At 41.5% G+C, this 22,027-nt stretch overlaps 1 protein-coding gene across 2 annotated transcripts in view; it reads right to left on the reverse strand.

Moving 5' to 3' along the window:
* Nucleotides 1-22,027, reverse strand: part of LOC138173930 (coiled-coil domain-containing protein 85C-like) — a 190,458-nt gene that overhangs the window by 17,783 nt on the left and 150,648 nt on the right. For both annotated transcript variants that reach the window (XM_069103992.1, XM_069103991.1), the window contains exon 3: nucleotides 3,318-3,422. In XM_069103992.1, the coding sequence (XP_068960093.1) occupies nucleotides 3,318-3,422 (105 nt within the window). The remainder of the gene's footprint in view (nucleotides 1-3,317; nucleotides 3,423-22,027) is intronic.

A 22,027-nucleotide genomic window follows, 5' to 3' on the forward strand; every position in this document is an offset into this window, starting at 1 on the left:
TAGATAGATAGATAGATAGATAGATAGATAGATAGATAGATAGATAGATAGATAGATAGATAGATAGATATAGATCATCTATCTATCTATCTATCTATCGACTATTAGACCTGGGGAGGGATCTTACAGGTCACTGAGTCCAAATTCTTCATTTTTACAGATGAAGAAATCCAGCTCCTGCCTTTGAACAAGTGGTCCACAGTGTGTGAAAAGCATTCTCCCTTCACTTCTGACTCAAAGAATCCCCAATTCCCTCTCAAAGCACAGCTTGGGGGGGCATTCCCGGATCCCTCCAGTTACCAGCACTATTTTCCTCTTTGGATCATTTTCCACGTCCTTGGCATTTACTTGCATACACAGTCTCCTATACCCACTAGCAAGAATATAAGTCCCTTAAGGGCAGAAATTGTGTTGTTCCTATGCCTTCCACATGGAAGTACTTTAAAAATGTTTGAATTGAATTAAACCCAGGCCTCCTCACTCCTTATCCAAAGCTTTTTCCAGTACCTTGTTCCTTTTTATCTGTCCAGTGCTCACCATACCCCTCTGCAAAGCTGCAGTATTCCCCAGACTCTCTCCCCACCCTTGCCAAATGTTCAACCCCACTTTCTGCTACCCCCCAACCCAGAGGCAATATGTGTCCTCTCACAGATGAGTGACTTGACCCACTCATTCACATGGGAGGGTTTGGAACACTTGCGTTATTAGTCCCAGTTCCCTGGCTATTTCAGGTTTAAGGCTGGTCTTCCCCAACCAGAGAGAGTCATTGGCTTGAGCCAAGCAGGGGCTATGTGCCCAGCACCTGGAGTTCCCTAGATTATGGTTGGGCAGTTGGATGTAGCAGGAGGCAGGGGGCCTATAGAGGAGGTCTTCCTCCTGCTACTCACCAGCTGTATCCATGGCCTTCTGCAAATCCCATCCCCCTGGGTCTCCATTTGCTCAGCTATAAAGTGAGGACAACACGGCACTACAAATCTCACCGGGGCGTTACAAGGATCAAATGAGAGAACATATGCACAACGCCTTAGAATTACACACTGTTCTACAGGCAGAAATTGCTACTACCATTGTTGCTGCTGTTCTTCTCATTTTTATTTTTTTTATTCTTCTAATATTTAAAAAGGCCTCCAAACCGCTGAATGGATCCTTCATAGGAAATCTGTTCTCCTTTTGAATTCTTATTGACAACTGTTGTTTAAACACATTGTGCGGATCCCCAGAGTACTCCCAGTTGTACGGACTATGCGTACATGTGTTACAACATGCATGTGCCTGTGTGTATAATGTAAACACAGATTACATGCAGAGCATACCGTACCTGCCACTTGTGGACAAGACAATCCCTACTCACACATTTGTTCTATATGTTTGTTACGTGTGTGTGTGTGTCTATATAGGACGCCTGTAACGTGTGTTTGTATACACGCACACACTAACAAGATTGTCCCTGCCTGTGTGTGTATGCATGTGCATGCATGCACACACATGAACAATGTCCCTCAGGGGAAGGACTTAGCCTCAGTGACCTGTAAGATCCCTGCCACTCTCTACATGCATGAAAGAGAAAAGCGAGAAGCTGAAGACAATCTTTTTTCTATTTCCTAGCATAGGAATACATACACATACACATACACAAAAGTATACACACACATACATATGTGTATACACAAATGCATACACGTTCATATACATGAATGTCTACACATACGTGTGTTTGTGCACATGTGTGTATGTGCACACACCCACACACAAAGTTTGACAAAATGCCTGGTACACAGTAAGCACTTAATGAATGCTCTATCATAACCGATAAGAGTACATGCACCAGTACATCAGGGTTGTTGTACTGCTATTTTTCAGGTGTAACTACCACTTTGTGATCCCATTTGGGGCTTCCTTGGCAAAATACTGGAATAGTTTGCCATTTCCCACAGATAAGGAAACTGAGGAAAACAGGGCCAAATGACTTGCCCAGGGTCATACAGCTAGGAAACGTCTGAGGCCCGCTCTGAATCCAGTTCTTCCTGACTCCAGACCCAACGTTCTGTCCACTGCACCCCCTGACCATCCTTACCCTGAATACAGCAGATCCTGAATGAGAGCCTACTGAATCAAAAGGGAAACTGGAGGTCATCTAGTTCAACACCCTTGTTTTATAGGATGAAAAGAAGACCCGGGGAAGGGAAGTTTTTTTACTCGAGGTCACAAAGGTCAATATGAAGCAGAGCCAAGACCTTAATCCAGCTCTTTTAATGCCAAATGAAGCATTCAATCTGCTGCACCCTATCAGTAACCGCTACATCATATCCTGGGTGTCTCTCTTCGTTAATAGCAGCACAAGTTGTAATCTTTTACAAGTAGTAATCGCTAACATTTATAGAGCACTTCAACAGATGCAAAACACTTTACAAATACTTCATTTTATCCTCACAAAAACCCTAAAAGATAGGTACCATTATTATTCCCATTTTAAAGATGGGAAAACTGGGGCAAACAGAGGTTAAGTGACTTGCCCAGGTTCACATAGCTAGTAAGTGTCTGAGGCTGCATTTGAACTCAGATCTTCCTGATTCCAGGCCCAGCACTCTTATCCACTGAGCCACCCAGAAGTCCCATGATAATATTTATATACGGCTTTAAGGTTTGCAAAGTGCTTTATAAATATTACCTCATTTTAGCCTCACAACAATCCTATGGGATAGGAGCTATAAGAACTCCTGTTTTGTAGATGAGGAAACTGAGGTAGAAAGAGGTTAAGTGACTTGTCCAGAGTGAGTGTCTGAGGCTGGATTTGAACTCAGATCTTTCTGACTCCATGCCTTATGCCACCTGCCTGCCCTATATACTCAGCCTGGAAGGGATCTTAGAGGTCATCTAGCTCAATCCTCTCATTTTTCAGATGATAAAAAGGAAACTGATCAAGGTGTTGTGACTTCCCTAAGGTCCCATGAGGATTTGAACCTCACAGGGAGCCTTGTGATCAAAAATCCAGAAATCATTTGACTATGTCATGTCACATGTTGTAATAACACCTCCTTGATTCAGAAGAAAGTATTCTGTCCATTTGTGAAAAATTTCCATTAGCCTGAGAGCACCATAATTCTATCAGACCTTAGAGGTCCCCAAGGCCCCTCATAATAGGGGTGAACAAAATGAAGCCCAGAAGTCACACAGCAGGCATGTGGCAAACTGGGGAGATGTAAAGATCCCAAAGTACTAAGCCACGGGGTTCCAGTGTAATTTCCACTTCTCATCTAAGCTTCACTCCAGGCCCACCCATCACCCCATCCCAGCTGGCCAGCACAGAGGGCTCTTACATTCTGCAAGGCATCCTGGTACTGCGGCAACGATGAGAGCTGTGACTCCGAGTGATATGGGGACAGTCCCTTCCGAAGAGTTCTGAAGTCCCCCGAACTGGTCTGCTACATGGGAAAGAAGAAAAAAGGAAAAACCATGTGAAATGAATCATGGGCAATATCTCTCCATTTGTCTGGATTCTAGTTTAAATCTTGCCATTAACTTGATGTTCCCTTGAGAAAGTTAATTCCCCCATGTGGAAAATGAGATTGGACTAAGACAGTGCTTTCTAACCAGTGGCCCATGGAACTTGGAGGATTGAGAGAAAGGGCAGACAAAGATGTATCGCAAAGGGTCTACAAATCCATAAAAAGTAGCATTGTATAGTAGAAAGGACAATGAACTTGCAATCAGGAAAAGACCTGGGTATAAACTCACCTCTAGCACATTACAAACTCTTTGAGCCTCAGTTTGCAAAATATATAATCAGTATCTTTAAATACATGCAAATGCTGTTATGATTAATAAAATTTTTAAATGTCATTGAATTCTTAGTAACTTCTTGTCATCATTTATTATCTCAATCGATGAATATGAATGATACAACAATATCATGTTAGGATCCTTCTAAATTTTTTTCCCCTTTCAAATGGGTACCTATATACTTGAAAAGGATGTTAAGGAACCACTCTTCTAAAATCTCCCCCAGAACTAAAATTCTGTGAGTCTAGAAATAATCAATAAATTAAGTGTCTCCATTATGCCCTGAAAGGGATTAAAAAGAGATTTAAAAATAAGTGACACAACCTCAGCCTTCCATGAGCCTACAGTCTACCTTGTGAGAAAAATCTAATACCCTAGAAATAATCACTCTACTTCAGGGGTCATTGACTCCATCACTGTTGCTGTTCCTCTCTCCTTCCCCTTCCGTGAAGGTTAACAATCCCTCCACACCTTGGGCTGCTTTACATGAGTTGCTGTGGCTTGAAAAAAGTGGGCAACCCTATAGTGATGAGCTCCTCTCATTAGGTAAGGTAGTCCTCGGAAAACAGAGCAGCAGGTCCTAACCTGAAACTGTCCTAACCTGGTCTGACCTCCTGCTTGTTCTCTACTGGCAAAGAACCTAGGATCACCTCCAAACACTTAAGACTTTAGGGGAGGTAACTGAGAACGGCTCAGTAAAATGAGATCTACATGGAAGTGCTTTAACTAAATTGTAAATAATGAGAAGTTCAGCAGGAAGAACACTGACATGAAGAATAAGGAGACAAAGATCTTGGGCCCAGCTCTCCAATCTCTCCCTAGCAACTGCTTCCTTCTTTACTGCCTTCAAACATGCCCTTAAGAAACTTTCATTAGGGGTGGTTAGGTGGCACCGTGAATAGAGCACAGGCCCTAGAGTCAGGAGGACCTGAGTTCAAATCCGACCTCATATACTTAACACTTATTAGCCATGTGACCTTGTGCAAGTCACTTAACCCCAATCACCCTGCCCTCTCCCCTCCAAAAAGAAAAAAAAAAACCTTCACTAGACTCCCCTTTTTTTGAGGGGGGTGTCAATTGGTCATTTCCAACCCCATTGGGGTTTTCTTGGCAAAAAACACTAGAATAGTTTGCCATTTTCTTGTCCAGCTAATTTTACAGATGAAAAAACGGAGGCAAACAGGATTAAGTGACTTACCCAAGGTCACACACCTGAAGTTGGATTTGAATTCACGTCCTCTTAACTCCAGACCTGGTCCTTTATCCACGATACCACCTACCTGCCCCTCATTAGAGCCTACCATGCCCTTCTATATACCCTTTCTCTCCTCTTGTCACTACCTTGGTACAAGCCCCCAATAATTCACACCTGGACTGTTATAATAGCCTGCTGGCTGGTAGGTAGGCCTGCCTCAAGTCTTCTTCCACTCTGGTCCACCCTCTGCTCAAATGTCAGATTAATTTTCCTAAAACAGAAAACTGACTATATCTCCTTCCCTCTTCAACATACTCCAATGACTCCAATAACACTTTCTTACTTCAAGGATCCAAAAAGAATTCTCTCCTTGGCTTTTGAAGTCCTCCATAACTCAACCCCTTCCTCCCTTGCCAGTCTCCTCAGACCTTCCTCCTCTCCACATCCTGCTCCTGGAATACAACACTCCATCTCCTGACTCCTAGCCTTTGCCCTAGCTATGCCCCATCCCTGGAATGCTCCCACTTCATCCAGCCTGCCAAGCCTCCAAGCTACATTCCCACCTTTGTCAGGACAGTACTTCCTCATCTTCCTTCCCAGACTTCCCTTAGAGATCACCTCTCACTGATCCTGTACAAAGCTAGATATTGTTTGTACAGTTGTTGGCGTGTTATCTCCCCATGAGAGACCTGAGAGCAGAGCTGACTTTTGCCTTTCTTTATAGCCTCAGCTCTTAGCGCCAAGCCTGGTACCTGTTGTTTTGTGTTTGTCGACGGATCATCTACATGTCCGTTATGTTCTGACCTGACTTAGCTCAGCTTGGTCCATTAATTTGGAGAATGCAAGAAAACAATTAGGGACCTTAAAATTCAATTAAAATAAATTTACTAGCAAAAATATTAAAAGGATGCAATTCACAAATAGACTCTGATCCTCTCTCCCCAGAGGGAAGATTCTTCCTGGCATTTTCCAGGATAACAGGCTGAGTCGGAATGAGTTCTTCAAGGGAGTAGGAATTCTGATAAATGCCAGGAACACCATCTAGGGCTTTTTAAATCCCTCGTCCTCCTGACCAACCAAATCCAGAGGATAATCTCATTGCCCTCAAAGGAAGCAATCAACCTAAAAAAGAAGCTGTTCCTCCCACAGGGCCCAATCTCTGGCCTGATCTCACATCACTTAATGCCTATTGGACATTTCCAACTGTATATGCTACACATAGGGGCAGCTAGGTGGTACAGTGGTCATAACACTGGACCTGGAGTCAGAAAGACCAACCTTCAAATATGACATCAGACACTTACTAGCTGTGTTACCCTGGACAAGTCACTTAACCCTGCCTGCATAAAACTGGACAGGGAAATGGCGCACTACTCCAGTATCTTTGCCAAGAAAACCACATGGACAGGTGGTCCATGGGGTCATGAAGAATCATACATGACTGAATGAACAACAACATGTCATAGATATCTCAAGCCTAACATATCCAAAACAAGAGTCCTCCTTCCCTTTAAACCCACGTCTTTACTCAACTCCCCAATTTGATGAAGGTACCATCATATTTTTAATCCTTCAGAGGGTTCAAATGCTTACTTGTCCTCAAATCTCACATATAAGATTATGGATTTGGAGCTGAAAGAGGCCATCTCATTCAACTCTTCTGTTTTAAAACGAGAAGACTGATGCACATAGAGGTTAAATGACTGCCCAGGATCATAAGTTACTAAATGTCAGAGGCAGGAGTTCTGACTCCAAGCCCACTACTCTATCCACTATGACACATGCCTCTCAATAACCAATCAGTTTGCAAATCTTGCCATTTCTGTCCACACCATCTCCCTTGTTGCTGCCTCTGGGATGACCTACTCTGGCTTCAAAGCCTTTCATATTCTGGTCCTGCCCTATCTTTCCAGCTTCAGCATACTCATTTCTCCTTTCCGTACTCTACAATCCAGCCAAAGGCTTTCACTCTGTTCATCCCATGTAGAACTCCATCTCGTAACTCTGTACCTTTGCATTGGCCATCCCTCATGTCTGGATGCACTCCTTTCCCCACCTCCATTTTACAGAATCTCTCGCTTTTTTCAAGACACAGATGAAACATGACCTTCTAGACAAAGCCTTTCCTGATCTCTTCTCCAGTTGTTAATTCCCTCCTTGCCACCCCAACTTGAAGTAACTGTGGTATTGGAGACTTTAAATATTGACCTTTCCATTTAGAGAGTCTTTGGCGATCCTGATGGGTCCTGTCTGGGTGAAGAGTTGCAGTTGCTCCTTTGACCGAAGCTATGTTTCTCTGTCCTTCTCTCCAAACTTTCATTACCCCCCACCTCACAAAACAACAAACATTAGGCACTGCAGGAAATGATGTTTGAGCCTCAACATGCCACCAAAGACAAACACCCCAGATAAGAGTTTACTTTATATCCAAAGCGGGGTTAAGTGACTTCACTCACTCACTGAGTACATCCTCAGATGTGACACATAGTCCCCTACTGAAAGGAGGCTGGGGGTGTTCAGTGAGATCCCAGTAAGGCTTTGGAGGAGGAGAAGGTGATCATTTTAGAAGTGAACTCTCCCAGCATTATAGCCTCATGGTCCCAAGGCAAAAAAAGAAAGGGCTGGGAAACTTTCCAGGAAGACAGTAGATAGGTGGGAGGTGGAATGGGGGATTATGGGGAAGGGATGGAAAAGATGGGGCTAGATGTTTAAGGACAAGAGAGCAAAGATCTGAGATATAAGAAGAAAAGCAATGAAATCCCAATAAAATTCTTCATTAAGTTTCATTTTTCCTTCAGGGCACAGCAAGCACCGTCCTCAGATTTTGCCTGATACTAAACACATGACCTTTTCCATCTCTTTTGCTCCATTTCAACCTTTAAGCCGTCTTTCTGAAGGAAATGCTATCTTACACTTCAAAGGAGCAGAGGGGAAAGCATCAGGGTAATAAAATTAAATGGAATGTTTCATAAATAGAGCTTGACTCTGTGTTTAAAAAAAAGTGAGACAAGGGACCAGACCTGGGAGGGGAAGTGAAGGAGGGAATGCTGGGGTGGCCAATCCTGAAGTACTTTTCTCACAAGTATGTGGGGAAAAGAGGGAAGAAGGGAGAGAGAAGGGTGGTTTCTCAGCTGGGAAACTAGAAAGCGTGAAAGGAAAAGTAACCCTAAACTCCTAAAATTCAGAGCTGCCAATAGCTCCTGTCGAGAAGAGGAATTGTAAGTAACTAGTCCATTTGGAGATGGCAACGGCTTGCCTATATAGGACAAGCCAAGGCTAGAGGGCCCCAGGAACACATGTATTTGCCATATGTTGAGGATGGGGCCTCAGGAGGTTAATACAGAGCTCTTGGCTGGAAAAAGTTTTGGATCTCTAAATAAAGGGGCAGAGAAGGGGTCTGGAGGGTGGGGGAACAAGGATGGTGAGAGGATTAAAAATCATGTCACATAAGGAATGGCTGAAGAAATCAAAAAGGCTTAGCATGAAGCAAAGTAAACTTGAGGAAGACAAAATGACTATTTTCAAGTATGTGAAGGGCTGCCATGGAGTAAAGTGATTCGATTTGCCCTCCACACCTCTGGAGTACTGAACTGTAGCCCAGAAAAAGAAGTAACAAGAAGACAGATTGCAAGTCAATATAGTAAGGAACTTCCTAACAATCAGAGCTGGGTTGATTCATAGAGTATTTAGTTCCCTCTCACTGGCTGGATGTGTTCAAGCAGAGGCTAGCTGTTCACCTGTCAGGAAAGGTTCATGTTATCCATTTATACAGGAAGTGAGAGGCTGGATTAGATCCTTCTGAGATCACACAGACCTATAGGTCTACTGAATGGTATAATATTAGAGTATATGCCCTCCATTTTATAGATAAGAAAAGTGAGGCCCAGAAAGGAGCTTGTTGAAAAATAACATAGCTAGTTAATGGTAGAGCTGTGAATGTTGTAGGGGATTCATGATTTGAGTAGAGGCTGGACTCAATCACAAAATCCTTCCCAACTCTTAAAATTTTATAATTCTACAAAAACTAGGTCTCCCAACTATCCATTAAAGCAGGATTTTTTCCCCTTTGAATGATCACATCATCTTAAAAGGCACAACATGCAAGGAACACCCTAGAGTAACAGGGTGCTACCTGCTGTTAGATTTATTAGATGAATGACTGAGCCAGAAGGGACCACAGATAACAGAATATAAGAACACCAGAAACAGACTATCACAGGTAGAAAGAATTTGGAGATCACTTAGTTCAATCCTTAGCTTAAGTATGAATAATCTTCAACATTCTATTCACCATTCAGTTTCCAAATAAACATCCTCCCACTAACAGCAATCTCCCCACCTCCCAAAGTAACCCCTTTCCATTGACAGACAAACTCTTTTAGGTATTAATAATCTGTTTCCCTGTGACATTAACTTTAAAAGTACTTAGCACCTAAGATATTCCTAACTCTGTCTAAATGCTATCTAGATTCCTGGAGCTGCATCCTCCATAAACAAGCCATCTAGAAGCATGGAAGAGAAAATGGTTGCACTGTTCATTACTTAAGGGAGTTGATCCCCATTTCCTGGGTGTATGTACTAACATCATTTTCCCCTTTGACATGCCGTGTCTTATTTTTTCTTACTTGGATTCATCCCCCTTGACAGGACACTGTCAAGTCCTTAATGAAATGAGTTCATTAAGCAGCATTCATGTAGCTAAATCCTGAAAACCTCCTATTTCTTCAGGAATAGAAGTTTTTTAATTAACAAGCTGCAATTAATTACTTCCCATGTGCACTCTTCATTTATAAACACTTACATAGGACTAGAACTTATCAGCATGGTACAGTGAAAAGAACAAGATACATGTAATCCGAGGGCCTGGATTTCAATCCTGGCTCCACTACTTTTGGCTGCATGAGCTAAATTAGGTTATTTGATTTCCACTGGCCTCAGTTTCCTCATCAGTAAAATAAGACGGTCCAACTACATGACCTATGAGGTGCCTTCCAGCTTTAAATCTACGATCCTAGGATTTATGAAGTCCTAAATCCAGACGGGAGAAATGTGAAGTCTCTCATTAACTGGCAATATAACTAATGATGCACAAAAATGATTAACCATTATTCTACTTAGACCCGAATTAAAACCCCCTGGTATTTGCATTATCACTTCAGTCACAAAATGAAATTACTTTGCCTCATTTTCATCCCTGAAATGAGGCAGGAGCTGAAATTGCTTGACTAGATCCAATTGTACTTAAGGTATCATTTCTCGATAGTAACATCATTTAAGTGAACGCACAGATATCTAGAAATATGCATTCTTTGGGTAAAAATATTCTGTATCTCTCCAGAAATAAAAGAAAACTTGGTCAGAAGACACAGAAGCAGTTTTTATCTAACAAAGTAACATGGAGACTAGCTTTCACTTATGGATCTTTCATTACCAAACACTAGACTGGCTTTTAAAAAACAGTCCACACACATGTATTTATGTGTGTATGTATGTATGTGTATGCACATACTACATAAGCACATGCACATACATGAAATACCTATTCGTGCCCATATACATAAATGCACTTATGTCTACAGGCACATACATATGAATATATGCATTCACACATGTGTACATATGTACACACACATATATACACACACTGTTGTTCAGTTGTTTTTCAGTCATGTCTAACTCTTCGTGATCCCATTTGGAGTTTTCTTGACAAAGATACAAGAGTGGTTCACCATTTCCTTCTCCGGCTCATTTTACAGATGAGGAAACTGAGGCCAGAGTTAAGTGACTTGCCCAGGGTCATATAGTTTGGTAAGTGTTTGGAGCCAGATTTGAACTAAGGAGAATGAGTCTTCCTGATTCTAGGTCCACTGTTCTATCCACTGTGCCACCTAGCTGCCCACATATATATATATACACACATGCACATACATGTATACATGTACACACATACATGTACATGTAAAATATATGGGTGGGTGCCAGGAATTGACTAGAAGATCACCAGGGAAATGGCTCAGAGCTCTTACAGATCCTCAGCTGCTTGCTACTGGACAAGTCCATTTGGTGCCCAACAATACAACACAACTGAGAATTAAGAAATACTACAATTTCAAAAGTGTCCCAAATGCAGGTGGAAAGATGCATAGTAGATGCGAGTAGGGTGTGATCATTGACAGCTTTGGTACTGGCAGAGGTGGGGAAATGCTACACAAGCATATACAAGCAACGTTGTGAAAGGTGTTATCAAGGACATGTGGGACCTACGGAGTGGAGGGCTGGTCAGGTAACAACAAAGACAGACAGAAGAAAGACAACTCAGACGTTACATTGGTAGCACCAAAACTTAAAGAGAAGCAGCAGAAGGCCTCCAGGACACTGGGTGAGAGCACTGTGAAGGTTTAAAGGAGAAACTTGGACAAGATCACACAGGATGAGAAGGTCTGTATGGATTCTGATCCGCACCAGGGGAAGGAAATGCCCATGTCCACAAGAAAGATCACTGAAGCATGAAGCGCCATCTGCTTGCTAACAACACAAGGAGATATGTAAGATCACAGAGTTAGAGCAGGAGGGATTTTAGGCAATCTAGTCCAATTCCCTCAATTTGGGAGAAGAGAAAAATGATGTTAAGTGACTTATCCAAGGTCACCTAGAAAGCCAGTGGCAGAGCCATCTCCAACTTGGAGTTTAGCATTCTACTGAGCTATGTAGTACTGTACTGTACCAAGGCCAATGCCTGCCTGGTGCTAGGAGTCTCTCATTTTCCTAAACCACTCATTTCTAGAAACTATCTCATTTCATGAACTATGGAAACGTCATAGGTTGAGAAGCCAGGAGACCTAGGTTCTAAATTCAAGCTCTGTAGTAAGAGGCAATGCAGGACAGTGGATCAAACACTGGAGTCAGGAAGATTTGGATTCAGATCTTGTTTCAGATGCTCACTCATGGTGTGACCCTGGACAAGTCAATTTCCTCATCTATAAAACTGGGATCATAATAATATAAGGTTGTTGTAAGGATCAAATGAATCAATGAATGTTAAATGTTTTGCACATCTTAAAGCATCACATAAGTACAAGTCATTAACATGAACCCTGACCTGACTTAACTATGTGAAGTCTTTTCTAAGATTACTTTTTTTTATTAAGCCTAATTAAACCAAAAGTCCTTAGGTCTGACATCCAGCTTCTGTCCTACTCTTATGACAACTTACCTTTCCAGATTTACCTCCTTGTTACTCCTTTACACACACACACACACACACACACACACACACACACACACACACACACACACACACACACCCCATCCCAGCTTTGTCTCTAGGTGTCAAAGTGCAGCCTGTCCTGAAGACCAAGCTCAAGTGCACTTTCTACCTGAAGCTGATCTCCACCCATCAGCTGATGAATCCTCTCCCTGCTAAGAATCTTAAATGCTTTTGTTTACACCTCTGTTATAGCGCTTGGGTCATAGTTATTTATATACAAGTCTTATATTACCCACTAGACTGTGTGGTCCTTTAAGCCAGCTGCCACTGTGTCTTATTTGTCTTTAACTCTCCCACAGTACCAAGCATAGGACCTTGCCCATAAAAGGTACTCCTATATTAAAGAAGTCATCGAGCAATGAGGGCCCAAACAATGACCTTGTGGGCTTGGGCTGGGACGTACTGTTGGCCAATCAATGAGAGCCAGAGTGATTTGGGTTTAAGGCATGGTTCTTAAGAAAGAAATCTAGCCCATAAATCCCAAGTTATCTTTTGAGGTTTCAGTGATCAAAATTTACATTCCTTTGGACAGAGCAACTGCAGGTAAGAGCATGATTCCCTATGTGGACAGAGAAGGAGGAGAGGAAAAGGGAAAGGAAGGGAGGGGAAGAGAAGGAAGGAAGAAGGGAAAGGGAAAGGGAGAGGGAGAGGAGAGGAATAACTGAATGGGCATTGCTTCAGTCAAACTGAGACCTGGGAAAGACCTTAGCTTAAAAAAGCCAAGCTCTCCCACTGCATCCAGGGCCATCTCCAGTCATCCTGATCTAACACTGGACCAGATGGCTCCAGAGGAGACAGTGAGGCTGGTGACTTTGCACAGCCCTGCCTCACTTAAATCCAATTCACTTATAAGTCATGACATCACCTTCCTGATGTCATGGTCCTCTTCCAGAATGACTGACAAACAACAACATTAAATAAGTCAATTAATGCTACAAATCAATCTCTAAATTTCTTATTCCTAGGCAATAGGATTTAGGGCCAGAATGGACCTTGAAGATTTTCTAGTCAAAGCCAGATGGCAGAAATTGAGTCTCAGGAAAATTAACCAACTTGTTCAATGTCATACAGGATAGTAAGTAACTGGCAAGAGTCATGTCTCTTATTTCTTCTGCAGCCCCTAAAGAGTAGCTGGCATACACAAACAAGGGGATCACAGATGCAGAAGGAACTCTGGTGGCTTCCTACTGCCTCTAGGATAAACTACAGATCCTTTTGTTTAGCTAAAAAAGCCCCATATAGCCGAGCCCCAACCTATCTTTCCAGATCTACCAGACATTACTCCTTCTTCCACACTCTGGCATTGGGTCAAACTCCTTCATGCTGCTCTTCACTCATGATTCTCCATCTCTCATTTTCCATGCCTTGGCACTAGCCCTTCCCCATGCATGGAATGCACTCCTTCCTCAGCCAGGCTTCACAGAATCTCTCTCATCTTGTAATATGCAACTCAAGCACTCATCTTCTCCAAAAAACCTTTCTAGGAAAAGGAATATGTACAAAAATATTGATAGCAGCTCTTTTCGTGTGATAAAAAAAAATTGGAAGCTAAGTGCCCATAAATTAGGAAATGACTTAATAGATTATGGAATATGAATGTGATGGCATACTATTATGCTGCAAGAAATGATGAAGTAGAGGGTTTCAGAAAAACCTGGGAAGACTTTTAAAAAAAATGTTTTTCCTATAAGATTCTGAGGTTTGAATTTTTTCCCCCATTCTCTCCTCCCCCTTCCCCAAGACAGCATGAAATCTTATATAGGCTCTACTTATGCATCCATATTAAATATTTTCACATTAGTCATGTTGTAAAGAAGAGTTAGAACTAATGGGAGGAACCATGAGAAAGAAGAAACAAAACAACAAAAGAAAAGGAGAGCAAATAGCATGCATTCAGACTACAAAGTTTTTTCCTCTGGCTGTAGATAGCATTTTCCATTGTTAGTCTTTTGGAGTTGTCTTAGATCCTTGCATTGCTGGGAAGGGTTAAGTCTGTCAAAGTCAGTCATTGCACAATGTGGCTATTATTGTGTACAATGTTCTCCTGGTTCTACTCATTTCACTCAGCATCAGTTCATATAAGTCTTTCTGAAGTTTTTCTGAAGTCTGCCTGCTCATCATTTCTTAAAGCATAATAGTATTCCATTGCATTCATACACCACAGCTTGTTCAGCCATTCACTAATTCATGGACAATCCCCTCAATTTCCAATTCTTTGCCACCACAAAGAGTTCCTATAAATACTTTTGTACATTATATGCAGGTCCTTTTCCCCTTTTTAGGATCTCTTTGGGATACAGACCTAGAAGTGGTATTTCTGGGTCAAAGTGCATAGACAATTTTATAGCCCTCTGGGCATAGCTCCAAATTGCTCTCCAGAATGGTTGGATCATTTCACAACTTGACCAATAGTGAATTGGTATTCCAATTTTCCCATATCTTCTCCAACATTGACCATATTCCTGTTTTGTCACATTAGCCAATCTGATAAATGTGATGTGTTATCTCAGTTGTCTTGATTTGCATTTCTCTAATCCATAGTGATTTGAGCATTTTTTTTTCACATGACTACATATAGCTTTAATTTCTTCCTCTGAAAATTGCTCATTCATATCCTTTGACTATTTATCAATTGGGAAATAACTTGTATTCTTATAAATTTGACTCAGTTCTCTATATATTTTAGAGATGAGGCCTTGATCAGAGACACTGATTCTAAAAATTGCTTCCCAGCTTTCTGCTTCCCGGGAGAAGACTTTTGTGAGTTGATGCAAAGTGAAGTGAGCAGAACCAGGAAAACAATCTACGTAGAAAGAGCAATATTACAAGGATAATCAACCGTGAAAGACTCCGTACCTCTGATCAGTACAATAATCCACCACAACTCATAAAGAGTCATGATGAAAAATGCTCTCCATCTCCAGATGGGGAACTGCTGGACTCAGGGTGCGGACTGAACCATATTTATTTCTCTCTCTTTTTCTTGTTCTCCCTCTGACTTCCACCCTCACCCCTAGAATATGGCTAATGTGGAAAGATATTTTGCTTGACTTTAGAGGTATAATGGATATTATAATTCTTGCCTTTTCAATGGGAGAGGTAGAGGTAGAAGGAGGGGGACAGTTTGGAACTGAAAATAAAAATAAAATTGATTAAAATTAAATGAAAAAAAAATTTTTAGAAAGTGTTTCCAGATTCCTCAACTGTTAGTAACCTCCCTCCCAAACTACCTTGTATTTAATTACTCGAAATATATATTTTATTTCACTTTATGTATTTTTATGTGTGCTTGTCTCCATCATTAGAGTGCGAGCTCCTTGTCAGTAGGGACGCTTTTATTCTTTGTGTCTGTGTCGCAGCACAGTGCTTGGTACAAATGCTTCTTGATTGACCAATTGATTCTTCACATTTGATCTTCCATAATGACAGAAAAGATGTCTTTCAAACAGCAGAAAATGGGGGGTGGGGAGGGGACACAACACAGTATGCTAAAAACAATGGAGAATAACTTGTAAAAAGATTTTTGTGATTGACTTATATATGCAGATGTTATTTAATCCAATTAACCCAACTAACAATTAACCCAAGCTTGACTCTCTCATTTGGCAAATTTTTTCTCATCCTGCAGTATAGAAAACCTAAACTAACAAAGACCCTGGAATAGGCCTGCCTCACCCTAGTGGGTCCCTAGAAAAATCACGTGATTGTTTGAATCATAGAATTCAGAAAGAAGAGCTCAAAAGGACTTTAAAAATCACGTGATTGTTTGAATCATAGAATGCAGAAAGAAGAGCTCAAAAGGACTTTAGAAATAACCTAATCCAGGGTGACTAGGTGGCACAGTGAACAGGGCACTGGCCCTGGATTCTGGAGGACTTGAGTTCAAATTTGGCCTCAGACACTTAACACTTACTAGCCATGTGACCTTGGACAAGTCACTTAACCCCAATTGCCCCTCAAAAAAAAAGTCAAAAGAAAGAAAAAGAAAACCTAATCCAAGTCCTTTTATAGAGGAAAAAACTCGGGCCTCAAGAACTAAAGTGACTTAACCAAAGTCAGTTGAACCAAAATTAGATTCCCAGATCTTCCAACTTCCAAGCCAATTAATGCTTTTTCTCTTATGCATCCCTGAAGGAATCTGTCAGGGTCCTTAACATAGACCCAACTAAGACAACAGGGACAGGCTCAGAAGGGCAAAGATGCATTTGACATGAACTCTGCCCCCCATAGCCTTTGGTGCTTCCTTTAGCCAAAATTGCAAGAAACTCACCATATGGCTTAAAGCACAAGATTTTACCAGGGACACACAAAAGACCAAGAGGGAAAGGAGTAGCTGTGCTCCCCTGCCCCTCCACCTCCCCAGAGAGGCACTGCTCTGCCACAAAGAAGGCTCATCTGACTTTTACTGCCTCTCACTTTTCCCAAGGCAAAGAACCCTACAGAAATAGTGGAAAGAGACACCCTATAGTAAGCACCAACCTAAACATTCTGTTTGTATGAATGGGAAGAAGGTGGTACCCTTCGCAGAACAATTGGCTTCAGCTATTACTTGCTTCCCTCATGGCTTGGCTCAGTGGTATGATGGATAGGTCGCTGGACTTAGGGACAGAAAAGATCTGAGATCAAATCCCGCCTCAGATAGCCCACTAGCTGTGTAAACTTGAATAAGTTACTTAACTTCTTGAGTTTTTTCATCTGTAAAATTAGGGCAGAAGATTTGATAGCCTCCAAAGTCCCTCCTAGGGCAGCTAGGTGGCACAGTGGATACAGCACTGGGCCTGAAGTCAGGAAGACTCATTTTCTTGAGTTAAAATCTGGCCTCAGACACTTACCAGCTGTATGATCTAAGGCAAGTCACTTAACCCAATTTGCCTCAGTTTCCTCATCTGTTAAATGAGCTGGAGAAGGAAATAGCGAACCATTCCAGTATGTTTTCCAAGATAACCCCAAATAGAGTCACAAAGAGACAAACATGACTAAAAAATGACCAAATGACAACAAAGGTCCCTTCTAGCTCTGATCATATAATCCCTGCCTTCTCTGGCTTCATCAGTGTGGTAACAGATCCAGTAATGATTCTACTAGCAATAGAATCATTAGTGACAGGGAGGTGTAGTAGAAAGCGCTAAGGAGTCTGACCCAGTCAGAAGGTCTGGGGGCTAGAGCCTCAGTTCTCTCACCTACTAACCTTGAGCAAGTCTGTCTCAATTTCTTCACCTATGAAATGGGAATGCTGTCAGGAACCAGGATTTCAGTGATATAAGAATCCTTCAGTGAGGGAATTCCCTCTATCTGCACCAGGTCTGCAGCTTCTAATATAAGTATTGTTTGGGGAATTGAGAGAAATAAAGTGACTTATGCCCAGGCCCAGAGTTACACAGGTAGAATATTTTAGAGACAGGATTTAACCCCTGGTCATGTTAACTCCAAAGCTGGCTCACAATCCACAAAAGACAGTTATCATTTCTTGTTGGGGATCTCCTAGGATAATGGATATGAAATGCATGGTAAATGCAAGCTAAATTACAAACCCAGCCACTAACTGACTGGGACTCTCTAATTCAAATGGGTTTACCACAAAAAAATAGTGTGAAAAGAATGAGAATGAGAGAGCCAAAGGCAGGATTGAGGATCCAAGGCTTTCTAGGAATGTCAAGAGAGGTAAGGACACCCTGCAGTCTCTTGATAATTCAGGTATGTCATCACAACACAGAGAGACTTAACATCCCCAGGGAAATGCTTACACAGAAAGGTCACCAATGTAAAATCCAGGCATCTAACAAAATGTTACTGAAAGCCTACTACATGGGAAGCAGAGGGCTTGGGGCTGGGCCCTAGCAGCCCTAATTAATTCCAGGCCTTTAATCATCCATCATAAGGCCCATAATTGAGGACAGGAAGAAGAGGGAGTGGAAAGGAATGAACATACTCATTAGACTTGGGTTCATCTTGTGGAGACGCTTCAAAAAAAATCTGAACAATTTCCATCTGTTGGTAACTGCAGTTGCTGAAATTAGGAAAATTACTAGAATGGAGGGTGAAATAGCACTTGACTAGAAGACTTCAGAAGATCTGGTTTCTAGTCATAGGGTCTCAAGGGTTTGGAAGGATATCTACTCCAACTCATAAATGCCTGGCACGCTGGTTGATCAGTTGTTGTCCTTCATTCTCAAAGAGGACCAAAATGGCATCACTACACTGGAGTCAAGGTACAGTGTTGTCCAACTGTGGCTGACCAGACCAACACAAGCTTGGAAGGCTCTAACACAGGTCAGGCACAAATAAAACATTTGGAGTGGAGATATCTCTAAATTTGCACATCATCTGTTTCTTGTGAGCTACTGCAATTGAAACGTAAGTACTATTAAGTGCCTAGCACAGAGTACACCCTTAATAGATGTTTACTGATTGATTGATAAATGCCTTTCCAAAAAGTCCCTCAAAGTGTGGTTATGCAGTCTCTATCTGAAGGCTGCAATAGAGAACCTACTATAACTCTGAAGGCAGTGTATTCTACTTTGTGAAAGGCACTGTAAAATACTTTATTGAAATCCAGATGTACTATGTCATAGCAGGTTAGTGCTACAAGGGACCTTGGAGATGAAGATGACTCTTAAAACTTAACTCGCCTACTGATTTTTTTTTTTGCCCCCACACTATTCCTCTTCTTGAGAGATTATGAACCTGAGGGATGGAAGCCTGGCAGTGTCCTTGACAGTAATAGGGAAGGTCAGAAGAAGGATAGATTTGGGAGGAAAGGTGATAAACTGTTTTGAATCTGTTGAACTTCAGGACCCAGCAGGTCATACAACTTGTGATATCCAAAAAAACAGTCATGATATGGGACTGACACTCAGGAGAGAACCTTGGGAGTGGATATATAGAACCTGGAGTCCTCTTCAGAGGGAAAATTGAACCTATGGGACTTGATGAGATCACCAAATGAAAGCGTATGAAGAAAAAAGGACAGAACCTTGGGGTCCACCCACAGTTAGTGAATGTGACAGGAATGATAAACTAGCAAGAGTAAGAAGGGAAGGGGGGCAGCTAGGTGGAGCAGTGAATAGAGCACCTGCCCTGGAGTCAGGAGGACGTGAGTTCAAATCCGACCTCAGACACCTAACACAAAAACCAATTGTGTGACCTTGGACAAGTCACTTAACCCCAATTGCCCTACAAAAAAAAATAAAAATGTAAATAAGTAAATAGAGTAAAAAGGGAAAGACCAAATAAGAACAGAGTCATAAAAAGCCAGAGAGGAGACAGTATTCAAGAGGAGAAAGTGTTGCAGAGAGGTGAAAAAGGAAAAGGATTGGGAAAAAGCCATCAAACTTTGCAATTAAGAGATTACATATAACTTTGGAAGGAATAGTTTTGGTCACACGGTCTCTGACATATACTAGCTATGTGTGACCCTGGGCAAGTCACTGAAGCCTGTTGATCTCAGATTTTTTATCTGTAAAATGAGTTGGAGAAGGAAATGGCAAACCACTCTACTGTCTTTGCCAAGAAAACCCCATGACTACTGAACAAAAAAAAAATAACATATAGAGAAAGTGAAGATTACATGCTATATGTTACATATATAATAAAATAGAAGAGAGTCATAGAGAATAGAGCAAGAGAGATGACGTAAAGATGATGGTTAAGGCAAGTTTCTAAAAGCCAAAGATCTAAGATTCTATTTCTTTTAGTTCAACAGCTCTAAGCCTGCATTCATTAACACCTCCATTGTGTCTTCAAACATTTCAAGAAATATTCAACTACTGCCCCCTCCTTTCCAAACAAAAGCTAAATTTCATACATCTTAATTTAAAAAACAAACCTATTCCAATACTTTTTTTTTTCTGACGCAGGTCAGGGTGAGAATGAGGCATCATAAAATTAAACAAATGGTGAGGTATAATAATAATTCACACTGACAGTTACCATTTATAATGCCTTCTCACACAACTAGTAGGTGAGCTAATGTAGGTATTATTAGTATCTCCATTTTTTAGATGATGAAACTGAGGCCTAGACAAGTAAAATGAATTATTCACAATCACCTCATCAAAAAGAGGCAGCCAGAATTCAGATGTGTGCTGAATTCCAGTTCCAGGGCTCTTTCCCTTATATCACAATGATTCCCCAAATTTCTCTCAGTCTAGAAATCTCTGTTCCAGTTCCACAGAGAACAAAGGAAGTATTTAAGTAGACAAACAATCACTGCAGACCCCTACCCTTACCCCAGGGTAGCGGCACCAAGCAGAAAGACCCGAGTTCCATTTCTGATTCTATCTCGACCTTATCTGAGTCACCTGGTGCCTTTGTCCCTACAAGATGGAAAAATTCTGCCAGGTTTCTACCAGAGAGTATGTTCTATAAGCGTTCTTTACATAGTTAAGGGGATAATTAAACTCTTGAATATTACCACAAAAGAGGCTGTGACGTTCCTGGTCCCAAAGATTTTTAACAAATGGACCCAAGAATTGTTCATATCACTAGTTAATCATCCCAATTAATCTGGAAATAGAAAACTAGACTAGATAATATCATCATCATCATCATTTGAATGGCCTATTTCTGTATTATTGTAGTCGTGCCCATGGCTATGCATCAGGAGACTTGGGTTCAAGCACTTCCTTTGCCACTAAATTTTTATTCCACTTCAAAGAAATTACTTGACCTCCATGGGACTATCTCCTCATCTGTAAACTGGGACTAATGATACTTGTAGTAGCTTTACCTCACAGGAAACCAAAATAGTATCATTAGTATGAAATGAAACAATAAGTATTTCGTAACTATAAAGCACTATTCAAAGGTTAACTATTAGTTGATTCACTTGACTTTGTCTAAGTTCTTTTATGAAAAAATTGGGATGGAAGTACTCCCATCTCAAATAAAGAGGTGTGTGTGTGTCTGTGTCTGTCTGTCTGTCTGTCTCCCTAGAAATGGCCAGTGAAGTGAAGAGAGTTCTGGCCGGAGTCAGAGACACCAGGATTCCAATCCCAACTTCGCCTGCTGTTGTCATGACCATGGGCAAGTCACTTAACTTTTCTGAGGCTCCACTTCCTCCTCCCTAAAATGGTGATAACGATATCATTCATACTATCTCCCAAAGTTATTGTGAGAAGAGAGGTCTGCAACACACTCTGAAAACTGTAAAGGGATGAATAACGTTGAGTGATCATTATTATTAATAAGGGAATGACTTTCCTGTGTTTTAGTTTCTTCATCTGTAGAACGGGGACAATAACCCCTGCCTTGCTTCCTCATGCAGATGCCGAGAGTATATTAAGATCAGACTGCTCACCTCTGCATGTTTAAAAGCAGAACCAAAAAAGAGGGAAAGACATTTAGGAAGAATTGGGAGGCAGTGATCTATCATGCCAAGAAAAAAAGGAAATTGTCAGTATCTGAAGAAGAAAGGAGTCAATCAATAAGGTATCACCCAGAAGACACACTGGTAAAGAAAACACTGCACACCTCCCTTGCCTGAACCCCAGACACTGCAGCCCAGAGCTCCAAACACAGCATGCCTCTCTACCTGGAGCCAGTTCCTTGACCGGATGTAGCGGCTTGTTACCTAGAAAGGGACAGAATGTGGTCACATACTGGGAAGAGATCTAAAATCACCATGACATGTCATTTCATTAACAGTGCTCACACAGGGGCAGCTAGGTGGCCCAGTGAATAGAGCACTGGCCCTGGAATCAGGAGGACCTGAGTTCAAATCTGACCTCAGACACTTAACACAAAACTAGTCATGTGACCTTGGGCAAGTCACTTAACCCCAATTG

Source organism: Petaurus breviceps, unplaced genomic scaffold (assembly GCF_028583685.1).
Source record: "Petaurus breviceps papuanus isolate PSGF00001 unplaced genomic scaffold, PetGlider_PUasm1.0 67, whole genome shotgun sequence".
NCBI classification, from domain to species: Eukaryota; Metazoa; Chordata; class Mammalia; order Diprotodontia; family Petauridae; genus Petaurus; species Petaurus breviceps.